This window comes from Lentinula edodes (genome assembly GCF_021015755.1).
Source record: "Lentinula edodes strain Le(Bin) 0899 ss11 chromosome Unknown C8R40scaffold_74, whole genome shotgun sequence".
In the NCBI taxonomy this organism is placed as follows: Eukaryota; Fungi; Basidiomycota; class Agaricomycetes; order Agaricales; family Omphalotaceae; genus Lentinula; species Lentinula edodes.
Window position 1 is genome coordinate 57,237 of NW_025764380.1, and position 20,209 is coordinate 77,445.

A 20,209-nucleotide genomic window follows, 5' to 3' on the forward strand; every position below is an offset into this window, starting at 1 on the left:
TGCGAAAAAGCCGATTATTTGAACGTTAAGTTGTGATGCAACAAAGATCATATCGGGACTAACTGAACGCTCTTTATTGTTATTTTGTCTCAAAGATATCAAAGTGAAAAACACAAAAGAAATGGTTCACCCAACAAGACCTCCTCTGCACTCGAGGCGATCTAGAAGCAAGAAGTTAGAACACGATAGTCCGTGGGGTGTAGAAGAATATACATATTACCGCAACTTGAGAATGAGGAAGAAATATTAAGCCCATCGAGGGAAGGCGAGTCAACTCGACGCAGAGCTCTGTAACTTCCAAAACAAGACGAACAAAGAGAAACGCAAATAGGGATCAACCATCAATCTCCAGATCCGATTTTCACACATGGCAGAACACCGACATCCGGGCGGGTCACAAATAGCGTTGACAAAGGTGACAAAGTACAAGGTAATGGCCATTTTCAGCTTTGGACGATATGCACAGCAGCACATCGCACATAGGAGGGCGTGTTCTTAGATGTGCGAAATAGTGGTTACAGCAGAACATCAGAAGATTTACCTTTGCGTAACATCCCACCATCGAATCGTATAAGCGTTCTATGTACAGTAGGCTACAGTAGGCGGGAAGCCCACCCTCTGCCAACCCCTTCCCTCCACTTCCAGCCCTTCCAGCAGCACTTCCAGGGCCTTCTAAAGCTGAAACCTGAAACATCGTTAACATTTACGAGATGGTACATAACAGTGTTTACATCAAGTGGTACAGTGATACCAGAGTAATACAGAATAAAAGAAATAACAGGGAAAGCAGTACAATGAGACAAATGGGTCCGTTGAAGGATACCAAAATAATTGTAACCGATATAGATACACAGACCGTACACACATAGACGATATAAAACCGCGAAGCGAAACTCCGTTTGGTTGATTTGGGCACGTTATTACGGCGAAGGGACACTGAGTTTTGAGAAACCAGAATGGAGGCTACCGCCATTCGCCTGCCCGATGTCGATCCCATTTTGGCCAGGTGTCGGCGTAGATATCTGTTGAGCACGAATGAACTCGGGTGTAAACATCTGAGCGACATCCACTCCTCCCACCCCGTTGTCACCAAACATGTTCATCATATCGACGTGAGATAAGTATAATTGGGAACTCAAATCCATAGCAGAAGGGTCTAGGAATGACTGCGATGATGGAGACCGTTGTTGCTGTTGCTGATCAGGGCCATTATTGCCGAACGAATTAGTGGTAGTGGAAATCGGAACAACCCCATTGAGAGGAAGGGCTTGGGGCCCGGCCTGGAACGTCGCCGGTTTTGGAGGGTCCATGAAAAAATCCGAAGGAGAGAAAGCTTCTGGACTACTGTTGTCAAGTTGCGAGGGCGAATCCCCACTTTGACTTGATCTTGTGGCGGAAGAAAGAGTTTTCTTGCGTACTGGCCTGATCCACGCGGGACGGCTGTCATTTTGGGGACTACCTTGTCTGGTGGGTTCAAGGGGAATTTCGGTCACTAGAGCATGGAAAGCTTCATTAACCTTGAAATAGGACGACATAACGTGAAGACCTACATCGACAAAACTCTTCCAGAAGATCTCCAGAGCGTATTCCACAGACATAACGTCCACTGAACCTGCGAAGTAGAGCAACACAAGACCGCAAAGCGTCGAGGCCGGGTGATATCAATGGCTGCATCACGTCAGACTTGCAATTGAGCAGGATGGCAACCAATGTCCTTCCCGCTTGGGTTAACTGATGAATTACATGGACACCAACTATGTGAACGAGAAGACTCTGCATGAGTGCAAATTCGAAATGAAAAGATATGAGCAGAGGAGAAAGACTCACAGTAAGTCATTAAACCCTTGCCAGCAATATGTACATGAGCAGCTATAATTTTTAGCGCAGAAGCATGAGCAGACATCATAGCATCCCTCTCCTCATTACTCTGTTTCTGCTTTTGGTCCTCGTCCCCGTTCATCCTTTCCGCTACCCGCTTCGTGAAACGATGTCTGTATATCAACATCCGTACAAATTGTTCAGCGGAGTGGATTCTCTGAGCCTGTGTAACGCGAATAGTGTCGTCACTGGCCAGAGTTTCGGTGGAATGAGCCCAATAAGCGGGAATACTGTTGTGAATCTCATCCAGCAGCGCCTCCTCATCACGCAAGTCATTGAAGATTTTCATTCCTGTTAGCATTGCGGTAGCTCGTGCAAGGAAGGGAGAAGAGGATTGTTTAATGGGCGGGACGTCGGTGACTGATTCTAACACAGTCATGATTCGGATGGCAGAAATGAAGGCAGTCATGCGACATTCAGTTCCAAGCGGCGGTACACCAAGGCCATCTTTCGTGATGAACTCGTCGTCGACCGCCGCCGGCTCCGCCACATCGCAATCCCTCAAGCGAATGATAGGCGGGCGACCAAAATGTGCACTGAGCTGCTTGTCCCAGATATAAACGCACCAGAACGTGCGTTTTCGAATCTCGTCCTCGATGGGGTCAAACAGATCATACGTATCTGCAGACCTGTGTAGGCCAGCATCAATAGACACAGTGACAGCTTCCGAAAGGAGTGCAGCAGCTCTAGACAGTCGTCCAAGGCCAACGGCGTAGACAGCAGCAACAAGGTCGGCTTGAATCGTGTAAAGGGTGGGTTGGTCAGCAATTGGCAGCGTGCGAAGCCGCCCGAGTAATTCAAACCAATGTGTCCCAGCTGATATCCCATCTGTAGGATTGGCGCGAACTCGGGGATCGTCCATATGTCGCGAAGCTAAACAGCAGATGGCCACGATAAAGGTTGCAAAACCAGGCTCACCCCATTTTTGCGGATTTCCGTAGTCCTGATGGGAATGGATAGAGTTAGAGGGTTGAAGGCGGAACACCAATGTGGACAAGGTTCAGACGCACCGAGAGAAAACTAGGGACATGAAGGAACGGCAATATGTAATATGATGTAGAAAGGTAACATTGAACGAGACTGATAACGAAGAAGAAAGTCAGTTTGGAAAATTTAAGATTAAAAAGAATAATTGTACCTGTCCATGAGATCTGGGGGAATGACGGAGGTGATCATTCTCCAAAGGGTTTGAGGATTGACATCTGTTCTCCGAAGGCTACGATTCGGAAACCAATCCGAATTAGCGGTTGGAGCGTCTGTAGGGGATGCTTCAGAAGGAATACTGGTCACCGTGGCTGACTCTGGGGCTTTGCGTTCAATCAGAAGATCGAGCAAGGGAAGCCCAGAAGTTTCTCCTTGCCATCTCGTATAGCCTTCATCGTCAAAATAGAGATATGAAGCAGTCAGGGAAAGTCTCGAAGCTTCTTCTGCAAGTTGTTCGGAGTTGGAAGCATTCTGAGTATTATAGAAGCTACCCATGAATGTTTGGAAAGAGCTCAAGGGGCTCGATTGTTGCATATCATCCGGCTTCAATTCCGGTGTGAAATGAGTGGACGGATTGGTAAGAGGAAAGACGTGCAACGATGGTGGAGGTATCCCTGAAGGAAAGCTAGGATACATGAACGGTACAGCGGTAGCAGCGTTTGGAGTATCAGATTGTGGCGGGTTAAGAGGATTGGGTGCTGGGTTTCCACCTGCCGCGAAGACTGCGGGAGGAATCGCTTGTATCAAGGTTTCAAGGTGATGCATCCGGTCTTCAAGAGTTGCTGTACGCCTTGAGCATAACGCACTTCAACATTGTATACAGGTCCGATATTATATGTATGACATACTTGGATTTATGAGGGTGAGTTCTCTTCCCAGGTTCCTCGAAAGTACAAGCGGAACTCGCCGTTAGACACGCCTGGCAAGGATGTCCCTCATCACACTTAATTCTTCGACGTCTACGACAGTCCTCAACATGTTTCTTCCACTGACACGAAACGATTAAGCTCACCGACATCTGTCGCATGCTCTAAATCAATAGGTAAATATAGTAGGCAAGAACAGATAGATCGAGGTAAAACTTTACCTGCTTAACTTGAATCTTCTTTCCTTGAGTATAGATGAACTGGGCTGTTCAGCAGCCGTATCAGCAGTGGTAATTGGAGGCATGATGGTCGCACAGAGTCAAGCTGGAGAGGTTTAAGAAGCTAGCTCCAGGAACATGAGAATTGATATATATGTACTCTTGTGGTGTACGCTATCAAGTGATCGTGGTGACAAATCGCAAGCGGTAGGTTCCGTCAAAAGCTTCGAGAATGTATGGCTAGTCCACTGAGAAATGGGAAAAACTCTCAACACTTCCAGGCGGTATGTCGTCGTCGTAACGTTGAGGAAAGAAGCATTCAGTCATGTGTAAATTAATTTCATGGGCGTTAATTCGTCCCGAAGTCCCCGAACCAATCAGCGCTCGGCTACGAGCAGATTTTACAGAAGAATTTAGTTTCCATTAAATGTATCGCATCGGGAGTCTGGTATAAAGCAGGCAGTACGCTCTGTATGTACAAAAACAACGATAACGAATGTAAGTGATCAATCAAGAATTGCAGGAGTCCGTCCGATCCACGAAAAAAAGCGGAAAGAGAAAGATAGATAGAAAGCCGATGGGGGGATAATCTGGGGATGGGATAATTGAATTTGTATACCAAATATTAAACTAGAAAGTAACAGTAAGAAGTAGTAGGCGACTAATATGTAGGAATGGAATCAAAAGCGAAAAAAGAGAAAAAGGGAGCGACGAGGAAGCAACGGTAAATGACAATGATACATCTCTACTTGATCAACCCAAGATTGACTACTAAACACCCATCCGATCCAAATACTGTACACGCAGTGCACACACACCTTCGACCGCAAAAGACTACTACATCGCTCTCCCTCCCTGCCAAGAAAATTCCGACACACCGGAAATCGCACTAGCCCGTCGATCGTCATATTGAGAATACTGCGAGTACTGCGACTGTCTAACAGTCTGAGCATCAAAGTCTTCCTCCACTCCAGGTGTTTGGACAGGATATTGCTGATTATAGTAGGGAGAGAGCGTCTGTCCCTGCCCCGGACCATAAGAATTGAACATCTGATGTTGTGGATGATGATGAGGCATAGAAACGACAGCCTCTCCTTCCGCCGTAAAGTAATCATCGTTCGCCGTAGCATACGACGCTGCACTTGCAGATCGTTGGGCATGGCTAAATTCACTAGTACCAGGACTCCCTAGAGGCGGACTACGAATTCGCATCTCATACGATTGAGGACTCAGTGGAGGTTGATATGATCCACCACCCCCACCACCACTTAGCCGTCTAGTCAGATCGCCCATAGCCCCAGGAAGCATCAGGGTAGTATTCGGTGATCGTTGCTGTAGGGGAGGTGGAGGTAACGGGACATTCGCTGGTGGTGTCTGTGGTGGTACTGTCCTCATCGTCGCGACACTTGATCTACGACTTGGAGGGGTACTCGTGATCGTGCCGTCAGAGTACTTGTACTTGGGTGATGGGAGGGGTGAGGGAGGTGGAAGATCTGATGCCGAATAATACGACGCTCTCGATGGTCCATCTGGTAAAATTGTCGAAGGAGGCATCAAATCGTCGGATGTAGCGTATGCATATTGTACTGGAGACGCCATCGTTGTTTCCTCAATGATATCTGTTAACGGAGGCGTATCGAGGTACGTGTGTCTGAGAGGAACTCCTCCGGTGCCAGGACTTGATGTCAAGGTAGGCTCGTACGGGTTCTGAGAAATTTCTGATGCAGAGCGATTGTGGGCATCATGGAACATAGGTGCAGCTTCAAGCGCGCTGACACTAATATCCTTTTGTCGATTCCCCTTCCGATGACCGATTCCCAGTTGATCCTTGAGGTCACCTCGGACCCAGGATTCTCTAATGATATCTTTGTCGAGGGGGAAATATGCTGAATTGATGAATTTAATGATGAATCGAGGAGCTGTTCAAAAAGATGTATGCCAGAAATTAATAGCAGTATCATAAAGGAGAAGGTACAATGTCTCTCACCTAGTGCTACAGCAGCAGAAAATATCACTGTAGTCCAGAACGTTAGTTCTCCAAATAGAATAATGACCTCGTTGATAAAGTCCGAGCTGAAGAAGAATGAATACACAGTGATCCACAACATCATGGAGATAGTCGACCCGAAGATGACGATCCAAGTAATGACCGTCCAGCTAATACAAACACAACCATTCATCAAACAAGAACCACCTCAAAACCAATTACAAAGCACTTACTAGTTGGTATTGATCCCAACGTACGAATTCGCCGCAAGGATCGCAGCCACCGAAGCCGTCGTCCCAAAATCCGAAAGCGATTCAATAGTTTTGCCATTCCAAGATACCGCTATCCCAAGAGTCCAAACCAGGTACGGGATGAAGAATACCACTATAGACTGATACAATCCATCGCCCATGTACAACCAGAATTTCGTCCGAGTGTATTCTAGGCCACGGATTCCTCGAACGTACAGTTGGGGGAAGGCGAGTGCGGCTTTCGCATTAAGGTCTTGGTCGAAGGCTGGGTGAGAGAGGGAGAAAGGAAGAGTGAGAGAGGGATGTAAGCAAGAGGAATCAAAAGAACTTTACCTCCCATAACGATAACGGGCAAAGAAGTAAATACAAGATTGTACAATAAAATAAAAGTATATTGATACAAATACGTCGCATCGAAACTAAAAAGGACAACAAATCATTCATCAGTCCCCAATAACCACACACACCAAGGCGCTCGAAAAAAGCCCCACTCACTTATTGAATGGCAAAAACCAAAACATCGCAAACGTCCAAATCACATTTTTATAGAAGAAATTCGCGTGCATGTCCGCCACACGCTGGTACGACCACCTCCCATGCACCAACAACAGTTTCGTGAGAAACCGGAATTGACCAAAGGCATAATCAGCCGACATCGCAGCTTGTGAACCCTCCAACCCGAAGAGCCCACATCCAATATTGGCTTCTTGGATCATTGCCACATCGTTGGCTCCGTCGCCGATGGAGAGGGTCATGGCTTTGCGTCCTTCTTTGACCTGACAAAGGCATTCAACACAACGAATTTAGAAAACGAATCATAGGAATGAAAGGATAATTCGTTATACCTACCAACTTGACCGTCAGCGCCTTCTGTGCAGGGGACACCCTACAACACACCACAGTCTCACACTGCGTCCCTAAATTCAAAAAGAGCTCCTTCAACTCCGGCGCCAACGCATACCTCAACGTATCCCCGTCTATAACCACCGCGAAACTCGCTCGTGCCCCCGGTACGAATCCGCGTTTCCTGATATCCCACGATGGGGGGCCAAGCACCGACGCGATCTTGTTCAACCCAGCTTCGATTTGCGCGCGCGCATCTTGTGGAGAGTCTGCCGAGATAATCATGACATCCATTTGCTGTTTGAGGAGATTACAGCTGTAGCCTATTTCGATTGCGGTTTGAAGTTTGTCACCTACATGGAGGATTAGCTTGTGTTGAATTGAGAAATCAAAAAAATGAAACAAAGAAACAAGGCGATGAAATGAGGGAGGAAGGATTAAGAGTAACACACCAGTCAATATCCACAACTTAATCCCCGCCCTATGCAACGTCTCGATCGCCTCCGGAACACCCTCTTGCAACTTATCTTCCAATGCGGTAGCTCCCAAGATCCTTAACCCACGCTCAATCTCCTCATTCGCCTTATCAATCTCCTCATCCCTCCCCTCAACCGCATTCACCGCAGCATCATACCTCCTCGCCCACCCCAGATACTCGTCTTCCTCCAGCTCCCTATACGCTATACACAAAGTCCTCAGCCCACCATTCGCGAATACCTCCATATCCTTGCTCGTCTGGTCTTTCACCATCGCATTGTGGTCTGATGCAAGTCGGGCGTAGATGACGCTGTCGGCTCCCTTGGTGTATAGGACGAGTTTACCCTCGGGGTTCCGCACAACAACGCTCATTCGTTTTCGGGTACTGTTAAATTCCAGAACCTTTAACACCTCATACCTCTCTTTCTGACCCATAACCTCAATATCTATCCCATCCTTCCCTTTGTTGATGAACGGAAATCCAACGTCCCTCGCTGCAGCGACAAGAGCAGCTTCATCTGGTGACTCGGCTTTATACTCCAAATGGAACGGATCCCTCTCCGGGTCTGGTTTATCAGATAAGACCGTATGACAAACGGCCAACGCTCTGAAGAACGCAATGATATGTGCTCTCTGAGGCGAGGAGCCCTGTCTATCCGTTAAATCCTGTGCCAATTTTGGTGCGACCAAAGTCAACTTCTCAGGTTGCAGATACCGATTCTTGAACGACCTCTCCATGACGCTGATCATCTGCTGCTTCAAACTCGCCAGTTTCTCGTTCAGTTCTTCTGGATTGAGCATATCCGCAGTATTCCCATCGCGAGTGGCTGCTCCGCGTTGGGCTTCTGTAACGCCTTCACCGTAGATTACACCATTGATAGAGCATTTCTGGAATTCCATAATGTTTTGAGTGAGGGTACCCGTCTTGTCGGAAAATATGTATTCGATTTGGCCAAGGTCGTCTGAGATGTTCCAGGTTTTGGGGACGCAGGGAGTGTCATAGGGTTTGTAGTACATGTCGACGTCTTGGGAAATGAAATAGGCTTGGATAGTTTTGACAATTTCGATGGATATATAGAGGGAAATGGGTACTAAGTTTTGGAAGGCAATAAGGCATGAGCTGAAGATAAGACAGTTAGACGAGGTTTTTGGCTGTGAACAAAAACAAGAGCAAACGCACACAAAAGTGACGAGGGCGTTCAGGATATGCGAATCCGTCGCATCCACATCGATCTCGAAGAACTCGGCGCTAGTACCCGTCTTGGCATCCTGCAACCCATTCAAGATTGCCGCAAAGATACACATAGCAAGAAGCAGAACAAAGGTGACCATAACATTGAAATTCGTCTCCCTTTCAATCTTACTCCGCTTCGACGGTGTCTCGCCTCCATTCAGCATGATCTTGGTATCTGCGCCTGTGAAAACAACTAGTGCCACTGTCCAAGCCGTATTCCGTATCGTACACCCCCGAAGCAGCAGTTCATTGATCGTCACCGGCTCCTGCTTGCGTTCACCCGTTATGGTATCCTTGTACCGAAGAACACCGTGGTACAAATACAAATTCTGATGTGGAGGTTCCGAATCAAGATAAAATGATGACCGCTCGATGTCCTCCTCGGAAGTGATCCCCATGGTAGCTTTGACAGAACGTCTAGGTTTGAGATTGGTTTCGCCGTCCAAGTTCTTGGTTTCCAGATAACACATGCCATCTGGATCTGAAGTCGCTAGAACGACGACGTCTGCGGGAACCTGTTCATTGTCTCTGAGAAGTACAATGTCACCAACTTCGAGCTTTTTCCAGAGAGTCCGTTCCCAGGTAGCTGCGCCTGCGACATGCTTTCGGTAGTCCACGACACCGATACTCGAACGCGAGTAGTGGCTCTGAGCATAATTCGACATAGAACCTAGCCCAATCCGAGTTGAGGATTCGGAAAATGATCGGTTTGACATGGGTTCTCCTGCGGGCGGATAGCTATGCGAGTCAACACTCTGGATATCTTCGAGTTTCCTCCCTCCAGCACCTTGATTGGGAATATCGAAACTACTAGGGTAGTCAGTGAACGCGGTTTGAGAAGTATTCGACCGAATCAACGCTGTTCGCATCACGGCGCCAGCCTCAGATGCTTCCCGTTCCCGCAGTTTCCGCACACCCTTGGTGACTTGCCCTGGAGGAGGCACACCCCTGAGTTTGTCGAACCACGAACGAGGATCTTTCGCGAGATTCACGTTACGCCATGAGCCACCAATACGGGTGACAGCGGAATTGTTTACTTGATCATCGAGGCGGGCTCTGCTGTAATCTTCGATGGCATCTTTCAACGCAGTCACCACGAGAATGAAAACGAGAGGAAGGACGGATATAGCGCCTGCTGCGGCACCGAATACAGGAAATACTACGGTAAAGACAGGTTAGCAGCAGGATGTAAGGTTATGCGTGAATGCATACATTGTGCAACGTCGAGTACAAGGAAGAAAAGATTGGCGACACTGTGGAAATGTATTAGAAAGAATCACTGAACAGAAGTATAACGTGTGACGTACCGACGAAACTGTTCGAAAAGATTCTTGGGGAGGAATGTGATGATTGTGTATTCTTCATAGAGGATATAAGAACGAGCAAAAATTTGAAGAAATAGATAGCGCACTTGTGGTCCTGACTTTATTACGCTCATACCTGGCGATAGGTTCTCCATCCTGGTCAAGTTCGGAATGACCCAGAGGATGGTTTACATAAACATTCCTCCGGACTCCAGGAATTTCTGTCGAAGGAGCACCACTATCCACGCCAGTTGGAGGCTCATGCGACCGCTTCTTCTCTGACCTACTACCGAACAACCGTCTTCTTCGTCTAGTTTTCCTCCTTTGCGCCTTTTCCTCTGTACGTATCGACTCTTCTAGAGCTGAAGCAGCAGTTCTGACTGTCCTTAACCGCAATTCTGGATCGATATTGTCATCTTCTTCCTCATCGCTGTCTGAATGTCTTGCGGTTGAAGGTCGTTTGAGAAAGGACATCTTTGAAAGCAGTAATAAGCGCCCAGACCGAGAGCCAGCACGGTTGAAGGTTTAAAGAAAGGAGTGAATTGAGCTGGAACTCTTGAGGGGGGGCGCTGTGCAACTGTTTGCAGAACAGGTGTGTGTTTGCCAGATTTTCCGAAATTGGATTTGCCGATGCCAAGGTGTATGACCAATGACTTATCGGTAATACCATCCGAATTAAAACCACCCCGGGCGCCTCTTTTTCATTTAATTTGACGCTTCCATCCTCGTTCTTTGGGCTGCTTTGCCACTGCTTGGCTGCTTTTATTTCGGCCGTTCCTCTCGCTTAGAAGATGTTATCCCCTGTACGCCTTCGAATGTTTTTTCCAGGTTCCCCTTTCCCCTCGGACTTGAACGGCGGCGCTTCATCGTTATCCCAATCAAGCACTTTGATTCGTTCTCATACCCTATCTAATACTTGTGGCAACTGCTGTTTGAGTTATATAGATATTTCGTAGGTGTATTATTGGTCTATCACACTACAGTTGAATGATATCCCCAGCTCGGGGAACGGCCACGACGGGCTATGCATCTAAATGATCTATGACCATCTCAGTCTGTCTATGGCACGAACGGACCAACCGAGATCAAGAATCAATCCTCTTAATAATAATAAAGGTCTAAAACCTAGGAATCCTGCTACAAGTTACAACGATTCGTCCATAGCGGCTTTGTATATATTAAGGTACTCGAACTTATTACATGCGACTGTAGGCCACTGCACTACCGTGCATGGCAAAAACTCGGCTCCTTCCTTGTGGGTTATTAAATATCAATTAAATATTATGGAATCAAAAAAACGGGGGCGCCTTTCAGGCGCCGACATTGATTCTTTGAGAAAAGCAGAATAAAAGTAAATTTACTTATCTACATATGGAGTAACAGGGAATAACCGAATGAGACGAGAAAAAGTAATTGTGACAGAGGGTGACAGTCCCGTGATATCCCGTGCCGGTCACAAGAAATCAATACAATTCAACTCAGTGTTACATTTGGCCAAATAAGGTGAAACTACTACCATAAAAGGAAATCAAAATTGTATGCAGCGGCGTATATAAGGACGATACTTCCGTAAACTACAGCCTCGTAATTCCTGATTCAACAACACAATAAAAATAGAACAAAATATAAGAAACCATGTATATCCAGGCATGGGTTAGTATAATGAGTTGCCGAACTTACATAGAACTTGTGAAGTGCTGACGAATACTTATGTACCGTATTCCTGCTTCAAAACACGCTTCACTCATCAATCAGAACGTTACGCCGAGACAGGCGTATGACGGCAGATTTCACGGAAAATTCCGGAGTTTCAATTGATGAGTTGTCAAGCGTCCGACGTCGAACCTCAAACAACTTTGTGTAGTGTCTCAAGGAAAATGGGTCTAATATTGCAACAACTGCCTCTGAATGTGCTCTATACCTCCCCCATTGACATGGATGTTCTTGAGCTTCTACTCTCAGGGGGACTTTCTGCTTTGATACTTACTATAAGTGGTTACCCATGGAAATAAAATTATTAAAGTTATTCAAAAAACTATGGATCTGGTAGTACTTATAGTAATATCTCTGCAATTTACATCAACACTTACACTGCTATTAAGACTCAATTCTGAATGAATTCTCAGTTGGTGTAGTACACAACTGAAGTTAAATTAATTGTGCAATGAGGAACTAATCAAGAGAGACAGCCTATATGCACAGTATAGTTATAGTGTCATAGGCAAGGCTGAGCATCTGCAAGATGGTAGATGCAATTCAATGAAATTTTGGACGCTTGAGGACGGAGGTTGGAGGATTTGATGGTGATTGAAGCTTGAAGCAGAGATAATCAATACAATTGGAGGATTTCTCACGAAAGCTCGAGAATTTTCCGTAAAAACTAACTTCATACAGGCGCATTATGTTTCAGTCGTCATGATGCCGCCTCTGGCTGCTTTTTCTTTTTCGCAGACGCTTTCCCCTCTCTTGCTGTGTCCTGCCGTCTTCTTCAGGTTGCCGCTCGCTACGCCATTTGATATTTTCTAGTGGGTTAAAGACTCTCCCGGGATTAGTGATGTGCCGGCTGGGGCCCGGCTCAAAAGCCCCGGCTAAGGCTCATATAGCCCCGGCCAAAGCTCATAAAAATTTTGGGCCGGGCCCTACATGAAAGCCAGGGCCCGGCTGGGTTCCGGCTCAAGCCTGGGCCCCGGCTGTGGTAGGCGGAAACTGTGTCCAAAATTTCTTGATGTGTTAGTCTAAAAACACTGCCACAATGGTCTGAAAACACTGCTTAATTGTTTCTTAATGCTCCAGCTTTGTGAGAGGGGTGTAACATTAAGAATAATAGTCTACATCAATCAAACAGTAGAATTCCAGTACACTGGACTTATCAAAGTAACAAGCACCAAAATCATTGCCTGTTGTTTCAACTATTGTCAATTTCAAATAGGATCAAAGTGGTTCTTTCCTTGAGACTTGTTAACTAAGATTAAGATGCTGCCACATCATGTTATAGTGAAATTTACAATATAACATCTTCCCAATCCTCATTAAGAAGAATTCACTGTGAATACACTGATCTGATTCAACCTCCAACCTATCTGCAATGACAAAAGTCTCAGAATTGTATACTTCAACAATATTACCTTTAGGTTTATGGCATTTACTAATTATTCTTGCAGCTGAGAATGGTGCTAGTGATGCCCACATAGGTAAATATTGAGCCATCCAAGTGAGAATTTCAGCACAAAATTCGGGTACTCAGCCCCGGCTCAGAACCCGGCTTGGGGCCTTTGAAAATTCTGAGCCGGGCCCTCAGCTTTCCACAGCCCTAGAGACGGCTCCGGCCCGGGCAGGCTCAATCCGGCCAGGCTCATAGGGCCCAAGGGCTCGGAGCCGGAGCCGGCACATCACTACCCGGGATTGAAGAATACCATGTACCATGTTGCCACTGCTTCAAGCAATACACAAATATATCCTCCGATAACTCCCGTGATTTTTGTGCACGCTTCTCTCTGCTTTTATTCTTCTTTGAAACTCTCGAATACCCCGCTTGTACATTATCCCGACCGTTTTTTATACATAAATACTCGTATGGTCTCTCTGTACCCAGGGCCCCGTTCAATGTACGAGTTAGTATTAAACATCCGCCTCAAGCCACGTAGGTGTCATTGCGCTTATCTTGTCCCTCCCTCATTCCGCCGTTCCTTGGATTCCATGATGGCTGGCAGATAAAATTTCCAGAACCCTCTGAACAACAAACATTGTATGTAATCAACTCATTTACTTTTTGAACTCCTATCGATATTTTTACGGTAACACCCATGGAGTCCTTCACTCTTCTACCCCTTACAATTTTTCTAAACATCTCTACACTCGATCTTCATTTGCAAAGACACAAAATCAGGCAAAACATGGAAGAAAAGTGTTTGGTTTTGAAGCGTGTTACGGAGATTTTCAATCAAGAATCAAAAATGGGGCCAATATTCAACCGTTTCTTCTAAAGATTGATGAGAGTGGGATTTGAACCCACGCCACGAATGACTAGAGATTAGATTTCGAACGACCTAAATCTAGCGCCTTAGACCACTCGGCCATCTCACCACAAATGGCTCTTAATTCTTTAATTACTTAGGGAATTACTCATTCTCATAGACTTGAAGCCGGAAAAGAACAGCTGCGAAACGTTGCATCAGGGGACGCTCGAACAATCCGACAGAACATGGTTGTTACTTCGCTAGTAGAAGTATGTATTTGGCACAAACATTGCGAAAAAGCTGTTCTGCTGTGGTATACTACACAAAGAGTCCAAAGGGTATATGTGACAGTCTATGTCTAACGCACTTATGAAGATGAGGGTACATATGTACAAGAAAAGCTTCCTATCGTGGACGGCCACCTTCCGCTCCATTGCTGCGAATCTGGGGAATGAGTTGCGGACCTCCAGCATGGACCCAATTTGTTGCTTCCACAACACTCGTTCCCACATCCGATCCCTCCTCCCTCCATTGAAGATCATTCTTTCGAGTACTATCTCTACTGTTATCATCACTACGATCCCTACTACTCTTCCTAAAATGAATGCTGCCTGCAGGTATATGAAGTCTACTTTGCCGACTACTTTGACTCTGCCGATTCTTCTGGATTCGCTGACTCTGCACCGATTCCCGGCCCCGCCCCCGTTCTCTTTCTCTTCCATGTAGTTCCCGACCTTTATTCAACGAAACAAACCGCGAAACCGAGTCAGAAGGCGCTATCGTAGACACATCCCATGATTCCGGGTTATTCAATATTGACATCGGGGCAGTCTTCGACGTTTCGTACAGTTCCGGACTATCCCCTCTTGAGCCCTCTGATCCCCTTAGAGGCGGACCCCACCGGAAACGCTCAGATTGGTACCAAGGTCTGGTCTGGGTCTGATTTTCGGGCCTCGAACGACGAAGACGGCGGCGGCGACGAAGGATGAGGAATATGGCAAGGAGAAGTAGCATGAGAATAATTGTGCCGAATACGGCGCTGAGGATAATGCCGATATCGGAATCGCTGAGGCCTTCGGAATTCGGATGGGGGATCGAGGTGGGAGTTGTTGGCGTTGACGTTGCACGGAAGTTCAGGGTAGAAGTTGTCACGTTCATCATCAACGATGCAGACCCTCCGGTACTCGAATTTGCACTAGTAGGGGATGGACTGGGGGTGCTGATGTCATTATTTAGTTCAAATAGACAATTCATTAATTCAGACTGAGTTAGAAACTGACGAGTAAGAATCAGAAGATGTTTGCTGACTAGTCGTGATCGATGTTGACGCCGACGACGAGCTTGATTTTCCCTCCTTGGAACTCGAGCTATCTGTATCCGAGACACTGTCCGAACTCGAGTTGTTTTTCCTTTACGGTAGTATTGAGTTTTATCAAAATTTACGAAAAGTTTGGACGACAATGCCTACAGAGCTACACCGAAACTCGACGAACTCGTAGAGTCACTAGCACTAATGGGTTAGACTCAACGGGAGGACTGTTGTAAAAATATCGCGTACGAGTTTCCAAAGACTAAGATCTCAACGCGATGTACCCTGGACGATCATGACGCATTAAACGATTTGACATAGTGGGATAATGACAGAACACAGCTTGGGGGCGTACCCTGTAGCAGTCGGAATGGGATGTATAGCGCCAATGCTTTTCCCGGAGGGATTCACCGTTGTAGACCATTCAATTGCCTTACCGGCGGCGTCATTGACGAGAACCATAGAGAAGCCTTGAGATAGAGTAGAGTCCCCCGCATCGAGACTCCAAGTTGCCGTTATTTTTTCAGAGACGGTCACTGTAGGGCCTGAAGTAGTAGGTCCGATAACCCTCGCGGATGACACTGTTTGAACAACAGAGTGAAGAAAAAACGGCAACCTTGTAACCAATTTTTTATCTTAATAACGGTCGTCAATTATGACAATAACTCACCAGGCCAAGAGGAAAAGCATTTTGACGAAAGTCGTCAATGGGAGAAGGGATAAGGAATGAGTCAAAGGGGGGTATAGAAGTAAAAGGATGATTGAGCTAGACGAGTTGCCAGGCTAGTACTTATGATAGTGACGGTCACGGAGAATGCGCCCGAACAATCCTTTGTTGCACTGACATCTTGCATCGACATTGATATCATGATGGAAGGGCGAACTTTACGAGTTCCCTATGAATGGATTGCAGATCTCATCGACTATCTTCGGAGGTTTTTGAGCGCAAAATCTCCGTGTTCGATGAGGGGTAACATTGAGCAAAGGCCTCGAAATTGAGAGAGAGAGAGCAGGGAGTATAGAAATAGGCAGCGTCGAGAGTGACAAGTGTGTGTCGCTGCGGGACTTTGGATCACCATTGAGAGCGTGACGACTGGCTGTGTCAGAGGTGACCGTCCTTAGAAGGACACCGCCAGCTAAGAGGATCATGATGGTAGTCCGATGGCTCAGACAGCTATTCGACGTTTGGCATCTGGGCAAGAGAAGTGCTATTTCAATAAATTTCCAACAAGAAGATGACATAGAGCGCAACTATAGCGGGACACAGTATAGATACTGAGAGCATCTTTTCCTTGAGTAGTTCCTCCGAGAGCTTGCGTTTAACGAGTAACGTTATAAAAAATATGGCCGAAGAACAAATAGCACACTAACTTCGCCACTTACGAAGTGGACCACGTGAAATTGAAACCCCGAAATTCTTCTTCCCAGTGTTCCACTGAGCACATCTGTAAATTTCGTTGTCGTCAAATACCTGCAAATCTTACGGTTATCGCGCTGAGCCTGGGTAGGGGATTCTAGTCGAAGGGTGGTTGAAGAGACGGCGCTCCCTAGCAGTGCCTAATTGAGCCTCATTGATCCCGTCTGTGATTATTCCCATCCATGCCTCCGGCTTTCAACCTCATATCAACGTCCTTTCGTGTTGCTGTTCCTAACTCATCACGGAGTCTTTTCACGACACGATCTTCTGGAACGATGGGGGATACGATATTTGGCGTAGAAACGTATTTTCTGATCTTGATTTTCGTTGTGTATGACGCCCAGCTAAAAGGTTATATACACAGAGCTGGCCTTACCTTTTGATATTCGCGTAAAGCTGCATATTGCTCAGTCGGTGATAACATACAATTCGTTTACCCTCACGACTATTCACAACCTTTTTCTTCGACTCGGTTGTATGAACCCTATTGCTTGTGATTAGAGTATTTGCAGCGGGTTTCAGCCCGTCGTTATCTCGAAGGTCGTCAAAACACGTGGGTCACTCTCTGTTTTGTTCAAGCAAGAATCGAGACGTCACATATTCCATCTCGACGTCATCTCGGGGTGAAAATCGCGTCGCGTTTTTATCCCGTAGCAAATACTCTAGTGTCCGTCTTGATTTGGGAGCTTACGTATGTCGCATCTCTTTCTACACTCTTCTCTACCCTGGACTACACAATTTCTCATGTCCGCTGTGAAAGCTTTCAGCAGTCGATACTTAACTGGGATAATGCTCTATCCCCTTCTTTGTTCCGGTTCTCTTTCCTTTCCCGCTTCGTACATACTCACGTCTCCTTCAACCGTTATTTCAGTGGTTTGTGTGATATTTACGATTACAGGGCGCATTCAACACCCACTTGTTCTAAAGTGGGCTCCCTCTAGTGATAGTGACAGTTCATGCCATTGTTCAACGCCACCGATACGGTTTCTAGTAAACTGGATCAGACACTATTCAACCTGAATGCCAAACTAGCGGCATACTATGTGTATCTATCCATAGTAATCCATCCGATCCAAGGAACCGAATAATCAAACCAAACAGATATGTTACAAACCAATATGGTCCAAGCCCTAGAAAATGGTCAAGAAAGATCGTAACAATTTCATCAGCATATCATGATGTAGATTTGTCTGTAACTTACCTGATCATCTGTTGCTTGATACTTATATATAAGTGCTTGCTACACTAGGAATACCCCAGAATTTCAACGACAACTTCCAGATAGTGGAGAAAATGTCAAAACTCAGTACAGCAGAGGAGGTAAACACCAGTATTCTACATGTTCTCAAGACGACTTCTCCGCCAAAAACATATGGAAAAGAAGCCCGTTCGTTTTTCATGCTGGATGAAGAATACACCAACTTGAACCACGGTAAGCTTATATTATATGTTGAAATCACTCTTTGTGACTGATGATGAGATACATACAGGATCTTTTGGATCAGTGCCTCTGGCTGTTCATGAAGCGGGTGAAATATTGTCCCGGTACATTGAGCGTAATCCAGATCGATATATCCGTCAAGAATACAATGCTCAGATTGATGCTGCAAGGGCGGTAGTTGCAGACCATATTGGTGTGGATCGGGATACATGTGTCTTTGTACCTGGCGTCTCTGCTGGGATTGCAACGGTCCTACGAAATTTCAAGTGGACATCTCAAGACATCATTGTCTCTAGTTTGTATCCTAGTTCACATATATCCTTTCTCAGACTGATGCTTGTAAAAAAAAACAGCTGACACAATATACGATACCATATTATCAATTATTGAAGAAATATGTGCAGGAGAAAACCGACCTCGGCACTCTACATTCGCGTTGAACCTACCGCTCTCTCATTCTTCTATCCTGGATCAATTTCGTCTTCATTTACGCTTGCTGAACACTCAGATCCACGCTACCGCTGGTACCAGCGCTGCTGCTAGGGGTGCAACGACCGCTCCAGCAGGCAAAATAGTAGTCGTCATCGAAAGTATAACGTCTTCTCCAGGAATCCTCATGCCATGGAAAGATATGGTTCAAATTTGTCGAGCGGAAGAAGCTTGGAGTGTTGTTGATGCTGCTCATTCGCTGGGACAGGAACTTAATACCGATCTCAAAGCTTTAGATCCTGATTTCTGGGTATCGGTGTGTATGGACTGGCACTACTTCCCTTCGTTCACTGATTTATCATTGCATATTATTTTGGGATTAGAACGGAGCCAAGTGGGGTTATGCTAAACGTGGATGCGCTATTCTATATGTGCCTTTTCGGTCAGTACGCACACACCCCTTGGTATCTGAGTCCCATGAATATCTTGTACTGATTCATCTATCGTCAGCAATCAAGATATGATTACTTCGGGAGTACTGCCTGGTTTAAAGTACGCCAGTTCCGGATTATCGCCCACTCGGTTTGTGCAGGAATTTTATTGTTGAGTATTTTGAGTCCTTTGTATAAGTATACGAAGTTTTCGATTTCTGATCATGAACCTTACATTTATACCATGATTATTCGATGCCTTGTATCCTCACAATGCACAGGGACTGGGTTGATAGATCCCGTTCCCCCTATTAGCATTGTATTTGGTATGTGCTGTGCTATATTGGTTCATTTGACTCGGAAAACAATTTCGTCAATTATCTGTTCATTTTTCGAAATAGCAATCAAATTTCGACAGCAGATCGGGGGAGAGGTAATGATCCAGAAATATTGCCACGAACTTGCTTTGCAAGGAGGTCGACGTATGGCGGAGATCATGAACACAACACTATTAGACTGTCGCGAAAATCCTGGAGAGCTGATTGCTAATATGGTAAGTAATGCAACCATGCTGCCCATTTTCCCTTGAACCATCCTTTACACCCGTACTTGGTGCGTCAAACTCACAAATTTCTCCATGTTTCCAGGTCAACGTGGAGCTACCATTATCGAGTACCACAAGAAAGTCCTTCAAGGAGATATACTTCCTCTTCTCTGAGCAGCTTCTGGAGACATATAAAATATACGCCACGTATTTCTTATGGAAAGACAAGTGGTGGACACGAGTGAGCGCTCAAATCTACAACGACGTATGTAGTACTCGTGTTGAGCAAACTCCAACGTTTATTGACTATGTTTAATGTGTTTTTGGAGCAGATAGAAGATTTTGAGAAGCTTGCGAATGCGTTCTTAGAGATTTGTGGTAAGATCACAGAGTCTAACTGATGAGAAGGACAGAACAGATGGAGGAAAAATCAAACTTCTTGACCGGTACATTTCATACTACACTACTACTTCAACCTTGGTTTTGCTCACACCAGACCTCTATCAACTGAAACTGTTTCGCGTGCCGGGACTCTACATGCTTCGACAGCCAGCTTTGTTACAATATTGGTCTACCTGAAATCTTTTACTAGATATACTAAGTAGTGGATGATCACAGGGAATCCTCAGACACATCAAGA

General features: G+C 45.9%; 5 protein-coding genes and 1 non-coding gene across 6 annotated transcripts; 1 reads left to right on the forward strand and 5 right to left on the reverse strand.

Annotated features, from left to right (window-relative positions):
- Positions 1-920: 920 nt before the first annotated feature.
- Positions 921-4,262, reverse strand: C8R40DRAFT_1260917 (fungal-specific transcription factor domain-containing protein; the record flags this gene model as incomplete). The annotated part of the gene is made up of 8 exons (XM_046233818.1): positions 3,950-4,262; positions 3,875-3,892; positions 3,711-3,821; positions 3,017-3,652; positions 2,889-2,958; positions 1,828-2,821; positions 1,551-1,754; positions 921-1,492 (listed from the first exon to the last, which is right to left on the reverse strand). The coding sequence occupies exons 1-8, from the start codon at positions 4,030-4,032 to the stop codon at positions 921-923; spliced, it is 2,688 nt and encodes an 895-aa protein (XP_046079325.1). The 5' UTR covers positions 4,033-4,262.
- A 521-nt stretch (positions 4,263-4,783) lies between these two features.
- On the reverse strand, positions 4,784-10,516 carry C8R40DRAFT_1062542 (phospholipid-transporting ATPase 1; the record flags this gene model as incomplete). Its single annotated transcript, XM_046225477.1, has 11 exons — positions 4,784-5,865; positions 5,934-6,103; positions 6,167-6,449; positions 6,518-6,603; positions 6,680-6,960; positions 7,034-7,380; positions 7,480-8,624; positions 8,685-9,897; positions 9,951-9,991; positions 10,046-10,097; positions 10,150-10,516. The coding sequence occupies 11 exons, from the start codon at positions 10,514-10,516 to the stop codon at positions 4,784-4,786; spliced, it is 5,067 nt and encodes a 1,688-aa protein (XP_046079326.1).
- A 3,513-nt stretch (positions 10,517-14,029) lies between these two features.
- C8R40DRAFT_t304 lies at positions 14,030-14,125 on the reverse strand. Its single transcript has one exon. It is a non-coding gene; the product is annotated as a tRNA-Leu (tRNA).
- Positions 14,126-14,171: 46 nt separating this feature from the next.
- C8R40DRAFT_852336 (uncharacterized protein) lies at positions 14,172-15,449 on the reverse strand. Its single transcript, XM_046236452.1, has one exon. The coding sequence runs from the start codon at positions 15,250-15,252 to the stop codon at positions 14,404-14,406; it is 849 nt and encodes a 282-aa protein (XP_046079327.1). The 5' UTR covers positions 15,253-15,449; the 3' UTR covers positions 14,172-14,403.
- An 85-nt stretch (positions 15,450-15,534) lies between these two features.
- C8R40DRAFT_852331 (uncharacterized protein) lies at positions 15,535-16,094 on the reverse strand. The gene is made up of 2 exons (XM_046236451.1): positions 15,978-16,094; positions 15,535-15,923 (listed from the first exon to the last, which is right to left on the reverse strand). Exons 1-2 carry the CDS (start codon positions 15,995-15,997, stop codon positions 15,611-15,613), a joined length of 333 nt encoding a protein of 110 aa, XP_046079328.1. The 5' UTR covers positions 15,998-16,094; the 3' UTR covers positions 15,535-15,610.
- Positions 16,095-18,017: 1,923 nt separating this feature from the next.
- Positions 18,018-20,140, forward strand: C8R40DRAFT_1260920 (pyridoxal phosphate-dependent transferase; the record flags this gene model as incomplete). Its single annotated transcript, XM_046233819.1, has 10 exons — positions 18,018-18,156; positions 18,215-18,460; positions 18,519-18,910; positions 18,978-19,036; positions 19,105-19,196; positions 19,307-19,351; positions 19,427-19,578; positions 19,673-19,834; positions 19,902-20,015; positions 20,119-20,140. 9 exons carry the CDS (start codon positions 18,018-18,020, stop codon positions 19,968-19,970), a joined length of 1,356 nt encoding a protein of 451 aa, XP_046079329.1. The 3' UTR covers positions 19,971-20,015; positions 20,119-20,140.
- Between the last annotated feature and the right edge of the window lie 69 nt (positions 20,141-20,209).